The 7,768-nt window shown below is 37.7% G+C and overlaps 1 protein-coding gene across 2 annotated transcripts; it reads right to left on the reverse strand.

The window, feature by feature from the left end:
* Positions 1–49: 49 nt before the first annotated feature.
* gtf2h1 (general transcription factor IIH, polypeptide 1) lies at positions 50–6,661 on the reverse strand. 2 transcript variants are annotated; one of them, XM_078257177.1, is made up of 15 exons: positions 6,503–6,661; positions 5,885–6,046; positions 5,599–5,791; positions 5,028–5,193; positions 4,803–4,896; positions 4,355–4,504; positions 4,113–4,192; positions 3,841–3,974; positions 3,676–3,763; positions 3,497–3,585; positions 2,189–2,306; positions 1,678–1,768; positions 1,242–1,357; positions 936–1,028; positions 50–858 (listed from the first exon to the last, which is right to left on the reverse strand). In XM_078257177.1, exons 2-15 carry the CDS (start codon positions 6,036–6,038, stop codon positions 772–774), a joined length of 1,653 nt encoding a protein of 550 aa, XP_078113303.1. In that variant the 5' UTR covers positions 6,039–6,046; positions 6,503–6,661; the 3' UTR covers positions 50–771. The 2 variants fall into 2 exon arrangements, with proteins under 2 accessions (XP_078113303.1, XP_078113302.1); XM_078257176.1 differs by having other exon boundaries at positions 6,492–6,661.
* Between the last annotated feature and the right edge of the window lie 1,107 nt (positions 6,662–7,768).

Consider the following 7,768-nt stretch of genomic DNA (forward strand, 5'->3'; position numbering starts at 1 on the left):
CAACAAAAAAAATGAATTAATGAAATACTGCACTTTCAATAGACAGAGGTATGAACAAAAGCTCACTTTAATTCAGTGACATTAAGGTCTTCAGTGCAGACAGAAGGTGCAGACATTACAAACCAGTGACTGTGTCTCTCTCTCACACACACACACACACACACACACACACACACACACACACACACACACACACACACACACACACACACACACACACACACACACACACACACACACACACACACACACACGAAATGTCTTTTCAGTATTGCTATATTCACTTCACCTTTTGCTTCAGATTTTTTGGAACTTTGTTCCCCAAATCGACGTAGTGCTCAGAGGGGCTCCTTGTAGCTCTATTTCTCTGCTCTGTGCACTGACGAAACGTGTTGGCGGTCCTCTGCTTGCATTTCACACATCAGCCTGTCCTGAGTGCATTTCTAATTTTCCATTTGAAATTTGGTCATATTACACCATTTTAAAAATCCCATTTAACCATTACCGGCACCAATCTCTCAACCATTGAGAAAACACAAACAAAAGAGAAAGAAACTAATTACAGTTATTTGTGACTGAGATGCAGTTAGTCTCGGTTGAACAGTTGGGGATGTAGCAGCGTCCATCTATATCCTCATTAAGCCTCTGTGAATCTTGTCCCATCAGGCTGTGATCTGTGTTCTCTTCACAGCAGTCTGGAGAACCTTCTCAGGTCACTTGTCCATATACTGTAATGTCTTCCTTGTCCTCTCTTTGACAAACCATCAGACCTCAGGTTTTCCTCAACATGCGGCGGGTTTGCCAGATGTGGAACTTGCGATAGGCTGTCTGCAACATTTCCTCCAAATGCCCTGTGAGCTGTGGGGATATGACATTTAATACAAGTGCCATCTGGTATAAGACATTGTGTCATCATTGATAGCTTAGAGACTTACGTTTGTACTTAAGTACTGACGCTGAATCTTCTCCTGAAAAGGACAAAGCTTGGTCATCTGAAATCTCTCGAGGTTTGACTTCATTTTCATCACCTATATGAAAAAGTATGATGAGAACAAATCTGAAGATTTTTTTTTCTAGCATCAAAATTGATTTGTATACGTGTACGATAAGACGAGTATTAAAAGTGACAATTGATTTTTTTTTCTTCTTCCAAAATCATGGGTGTCAATACATGGAAAAAGGGAATGACTTACTGTTACAATAATAATTTGACCTCTTTCAATAAAGTTATTATAAGTCACCTTCTCCTCTAAAAATGGTGTGTTTACAGGAAAACAGGACCAGAAGTGTCTCAACAACTCTCCAGCAGCTGCATAAAGATGCTTCAACTCTCCTTGAACCTCAGTAGGTACCATTTCTGAAAAAACAACAAAGATTAAAAAGAATAGACAAAATAGACTGCAGTCCAATATCCCTTTTCACACACAGGGCTCAACCAGGGTTATACCAAGGTTGACTGTGTGTTTGAATAAGTTAACCGTAGTCATTCAACTCGTGAATTGCACACGACCAGGGTCGCTAACAACCTGGGCAGGACAAACTATGTGATTGGTTGGAAATGAGGGCGGAAGCAACCTCACACACAACAGATGCGCTACAGACACCCACTGGTCAGTGATCACCAACTTTCAAAATAAGTAATAATAATGGTATTTAGCAATTGTACAACACACTTACGATTTATGGCTTGCTGTGTTGCTGCCTGCATGAGGACGCCACCTGGAGAAAGTGCTGCAATGGCAGAACTCGCTGTTGTGCTGGACAACACCTGCAAAAAGTATTACTGTGTTAAACACTTTGAAGGCACTATTCATATTTTTTACATTATATTATTATATTACATATATTGACATTTCTTAAAACACGTTAATATTTGAACATAATCAGGTGTTCATGAGCTTAAAATCACGTTCTTAGCTTTGAAAGGTTTTATTATAGTTTGCTATAGCCAAACAAATAGTGCTGGTGGAGGTACCAAGAAGTGGGAAACCTGGATGTGTTTGACTGGAGTAACAGACTTCCTGATCTTAACCTGAGAATGTGTTTGAATTGATCAAACTACAAAGATGATCATAAATCTCTGACCAAAGGGCAATGATTGTTGACTCCCAATACAGGCTGTTTGTTTTGTGCAGCCAGCCTAATTTCAATCTGGTGAATATGTTAAACACAGTGTGTAGGATCTAACCTGAGTGAGGTTGGGTTTGTAATTAAGCATCTCATGCCGGATGTAGTTGACAGAGTTGATGATATCCTGACTTGTCGTATAGTGTTGGGACTGAAGTGGCACAGGACCATGAGCATACCTTATAAAGAGAGGGAGTGAGAAAAAATACTTTAGAACACGTCACCATAAATTCAACCGAGAATACAATGCCTGTTTGAAAGCATAAAGTGGGGTCTGCAAAATAGAAGAGCACCCTATCCCCTCTACCTCAATTTTCATACATTCACTTTATATGCTGAAGTGACATTCTGGTGTTATGGCCACTGGCAGGAACTTTAACACAGTGAAAGCAATACATCTGACCTGTAAAATGAAATACCAAATCTATTTAGGAACAGTTTAAAGTGAGGACTCTGTTCAGTGTCCAGAGGAAGTGATGAGCCTCTTCCCAAATTCTGCACAGTTGATTTCTGGCTACTGAAACTGAAAATTCCTTAAAGTGACAGAGGCTTAACTAGAGCTTAGAGCACAATTAATAAATTTATTTTGTCATATCTGTCCAGCTGATGGAAAGACAATTGATAACAAAAGTCAATTATAAGTAAAAACACGAACTATTTGGTGGTTACAGATTTTATAGTCTATATCCTTGACGTTCAACTTCTGGGAATGCTCCATGGCCGGGATTTCACTCATTTAGGCCGGATATCCATTGCCCTGGGTTTCCTTTGTGTTGGCATTTTAAACTCCGGTCGATTTATAAGGACGATGGTTAACCTTTTCTCAGATCTCTGCAGGGTAAATCCAGACAGCTAGCTAGACTATCTGTCCAATCTGAGTTTTTTGTTGCACGACTACAACAACTTTTAAACGTACACATGTTCCACCTAAACAAGTTCCTTCCGAGCCTATTTTGCAAAGGCACCGCGGCTTTTCTGCACGATTGGGATTGGTTTAAAGAAATGCCAATAAACCAGAGCACGTTTTCCTCCCATCCCGGAATGCTGTGTGGAGTAGCCAGAGCCTCCTCCAGCACGCTTTGGAGGAAGCTCTGGCAAAGCGAGACTCAGATTTTTAAAATGCAGAAAATCTTCTTACTTTTCTGTTTCATATATTATACACTGACTACTTTATACTGAGTTTTGTGACAGTTTGGCAAACAACATCATCACCCACCGGTAATGTATGATTTTTGATGTGCTAGATGAACATATTAAGATGACCATAATCTACAAAAAAAAATTTCAATAATCACAGCCATTTGGAATTAACAATTAACAGTTACGCTGTACGGAACAAAGAATCAAAAATAAAATGTGGACAATGTACCTGTCAGACTTCTTGAGGTTTAATGCAACTGTTTTTGGTCTGTTTTCCCTTTGCAGATCTTCATATTCTATGACTTCTTGTAATTTAACCTAAGGAAGTTTGCCAACAGAGGAAGTGTTAGAGTAATATACAGTAGCATATTTTGGAAAAACTCTGTTAAAGCTGCAGAGCCATCATACCTTCTTTACAGGAGGCTGGAAGAAGTCAGAATCCCTTGAGTTTCCATCTGTACTGCTCGTCTCACTAGCGTGGTCAGCTGGTGTTTCCCTTTGAAAATATGATAGTTAGATAAAAATTGAAGAGACTAAGCAAGTGATATTTTTTTTCAAAAGTAATTTTTTCACCCCTTGCGGGAGCCTGCTGCCAGCACCATGGCACTGTGATGGTTGAACCGCTTTATAATGGCAGAGTTGCTGCTCTCTTTCACTGTCCTGTTCGAATTGGAAGTTGATGGAAATGTTTTGCAAAATCCATAACCCTGTGTCACAGAAAACACCAAGTCTTGAGGTTGAAGGAGGAAGAGGAAAAAGAAAGCTATACAGGTAAAATGATACATTTTTTAGTAGAAAGACGTGGCAGCGATTGGCTAATCAATCAATCAATCAATCAATCTCACCTCGTCTAATGTTTTATCCTCTAACGACAGGAGGTCGACCAAAGGATTCTTCACTCCTTGAACCACCATAGACTTTAACCCTGCATTAGACAGTTTTAAAAACATATGAAAACAGATTTGTGGCTTAGTGGTTTTGTTTGCAGTAATTCATTAAATGTTAAAATAAAACATGTACTGACATCTGTAGAAAATCCTTGCATTTATATGTTAGATTTGGACCTGAAAAGGTTTTATAGCCCTACCCTTTTCATCCTGCTTGGCACACTCTGAGAAGATATCCTGTGTTCCTGTGTTGATGCGGTCTCTGTGAAAATAATGGGACTGGAAAAAGCGGGTCCAGAACTCCTTCTCCGTCAGGTTATGAGGCACATTTTCACTATACTTCTCCTTCACTGCAAGTACAATGCAAGTCGAAATTAATATATTTAGTACAATCTAGTTGCCGTGTCTAGGAACACTTTTATTAGCTGCACATTTATTATCAGTCACTGAGGTGAACAGGAATGCACTAAACTGTCTATCTAAAGATATACTAGCTAATTTCACAAAGCAATTCTCCCTCTCCGGCTGGCAGTGATTGTTGTAGTTCTTAGTTGAAAAGAAAATCTAAGCTTGTAGCAGCCTTTTACTGGTCTATCATTACTGTTCAAACTGATGAGCTAACTCCAAAGATGAGATGTAATCGTTTACCTGCAGGGTATGTTCTGAAGATGGATTCAATGATGTCAGCTGTCAGATTATATCTCAAGCCATTGCAGCCATCTGTCTGAGGTCTAATGTCTGCCTGTAATGCACACAAATTATGTTTAAAACTATGTTGTTAATGCTGAAGTTGCCCAGGCCGGAATCAGTTATGAAATGTAAGATTGTTTTCCAAAATGTCAGGTCTACTTATGCCAGACTTGATGTACTCACCAGAAAGGCTCCAGATATACCGACTTCCTGTTTATTGTTGGATGAAGTGGGGTCTGCGTTGTTTATGTCTCCTAACCGGTTGGCCCAGAATTCATCTGCACTGATCACCTGGCTCACCACAAGATCCTTATACAACTGAAAAAGCACTGGATCTTCTTGAAGCATCCTACAAGAGAAATTATAAAAACACTATTTTAAAACAAAAATTATGAATGAATAGATTGCCCAAAGTCCTCATAAGTAATTTTGAGATGAAGACATTAAGGAGTAAAGTGAGTTTTTGTTGTGGATGGATTTGGTGCTCTATTGAGTTATGCATACACAGAACTGTGTATGTGGGATTGACTCAAAATAAAGTACAATGAAGGATCATGTGTGGCTCATTGGTGTGTTTTTAATAGTTTTTTTTTTTACATAATGGAGCTCTTTGGTTACACAGACAATACTTGTTAGAAGGAGAAATTCATTGTTGGTTTTGGTCTTTTAATGCAATTTGATAACACTAAGAAAAACATACAATATTACCAGATGTATCCTTAAGGACAATCTTGTTAAAACAATTGAGTCTCACCTGTTTTTCTCCTCCAGTTCCTTGTTGGCTTTCTTCTTGAACTTGGGCAGCAGCTGCTGCAGCAGCTCCTTGGCAGCATCTCTGTCTTTGAGTGCACTGCTCTCATTGGAAAAGTGGAATGTGGTACTCTCGCCAGTGTGAAGCACCAGCTGGAGCTGAATTTTGGCTTTACCATCTGGGCTGATCTTCTGACCTGTATAGAGAACAAATAAAGTGCAGTTTGATCACATCACCAACACATAATTATTTCAGCACTACTTGTAATTGGATGGTATGGAGTACTCACAGCGAATATCTGCATATAAGTGGCTGACTGTGAAGCGGTCTTTGCCCTCTGGACCCCAGGCTATACGTTCAGCCATCAGATAAAGTGTGCCATCCTGCTTCCTCTGGCGAACCTTTTTCACCACCAGCAGCACCTCCTCTGATAGTGATGACATGGCTCAAACTGAAAAAGAAATTGATTATCATTAATAACCATGTCCTGCACAGCAGCATTGATCTAATCAGTGTGATTAATCTTACAGATAAAAGGATAAACTGGGCATTAGAAAGAACCGTGTTAACTCATAACACGTTGACCAGAAGTTACAGAATTAACATTAGCAACATTAATGGTAGCAAGAATAAAGCAAGTAACGTTACCAGAAGACATTAAGCCCTTTGTATGATATGCAAGCAAGAACCATTTCAGTTGATTTCACTAACGTCCTCAATAAATGACATTCTTCCTACAAAACGTTATCCTCTGCTAGGTAACGCGATCTAAACACAAGCAAGCAACTGTTGTGTTGACGGTTTTAAATATTAACTTAGCTAACCTGTTTTACGTTAGCTAACGTTAACAATCAAGAAGAGAAAAAGCCTGACGGAGAAGTCGTCAATAAACTTACTTTAACGTTACCTCATAAATCGATACTGTGACGGTTACTTCGTTTCACTTAATACATAATCTCAAATCAATGTATTCTTGAATCTAAAAATAACTGAATTAGTTATTTTAAAGAATTTTGACTACTCAAACAGTGAGCGTCCTGACTTCAGCGCCGACATGACATGTAGCGGTGTGCTACACTAAAAATGTTCCGGCTGGATAACGCGATAAAAAACCAGTTCCAGTCAGAGCCCGAAGTGCTCTTTACAGCAAGACCCAGATAATATTATAATTATATTTTATAATAATAATAATAATAATAATAATAATAATAATAATAATAATAATAAATCAGTTTAACCAAAGATTCTCTATAACTAAACCGTCTCTGGTTTAATCATAACAAATCTACTATAATGTGAATGTTATTAATGATGATATTAAACCTAATTGAAATAGCACATTTTATAAAAATTGGCACAATATAATTTGGTTAATTTAATGCAACCATAGATATGAATCTTTATTGTATTTAAAATTGAATATGAATTCAATGTATTGACTTCATTTGTATTCATACATTATTTTCATTTTGCTTCCAACATGGTAGGTGAGGGCAGAAAAGAAAGTTTGGAAAATGTAAAAAAAACTTGCAACTGATTCCAGGCTCCTCTATTTATTTTGAATGCATATCATATTACAGAGACAGTTCACAAATTCATTTTCTCCCTTTACTTTGTTTATTATACATCAAAAGTAAACCACTTTTACTGAATTTATCCTGCACAGTCCTTTGGAGGGCCCTGTGTCGAAATCTAGTCGTACTGTATTGTTATTTTAGTTTATATTGGTGCAATAAAGGTGTGCTTATTCAAATTATCTGAGGCCAACTACTTTAGAGGTAACTCAGCTGCTTGTTAATTCAACGAAGAAAAAAGAATGTGCAATTAGCAACAACTAATGCTCCCCAGGTTTTGATTGTGCACCTATGGATAAGACTAGAGAAATGCACACATTACATAAATACAACATTTGTAGTATCACTTAATAAATAAAAATAAATGTTAGTTGATCCATTATTGGAAGTGGACTACAACTCAATGTACTGTATCCTGTATGTGTTGTAGTAACTGTGTATGTCTACATATCAAATAATAAAAAGTGTTATACATATAAATTATAAAACTTATAAAATATGGTGCCATAGGCAAAATAAATGTTTTCTATTGAAATGAAAAGATTATCTTTGCTAACAACAGTGCATCATGCAAACACAAGACAAAAAAATAGCTAAGG

This window comes from Sander vitreus, chromosome 8, assembly GCF_031162955.1.
Source record: "Sander vitreus isolate 19-12246 chromosome 8, sanVit1, whole genome shotgun sequence".
NCBI lineage: Eukaryota > Metazoa > Chordata > Actinopteri > Perciformes > Percidae > Sander > Sander vitreus.

What these genes read in the sequence shown, in the direction of transcription:
- gtf2h1 (XM_078257177.1), bottom strand. Translation starts at nt 6,038, where the DNA reads ATGTCATCACTATCAGAGGAGGTGCTGCTGGTGGTGAAAAAGGTTCGC. An exon ending in TGCCAAGCAGGATGAAAAGG is followed by an intron (nt 4,193 to 4,354) that starts GTAGGGCTATAA and finishes TGTCTAATGCAG; the next exon opens with GGTTAAAGTCTATGGTGGTT. An exon ending in AACACAGCAAGCCATAAATC is followed by an intron (nt 1,358 to 1,677) that starts GTAAGTGTGTTG and finishes TTGTTTTTTCAG; the next exon opens with AAATGGTACCTACTGAGGTT.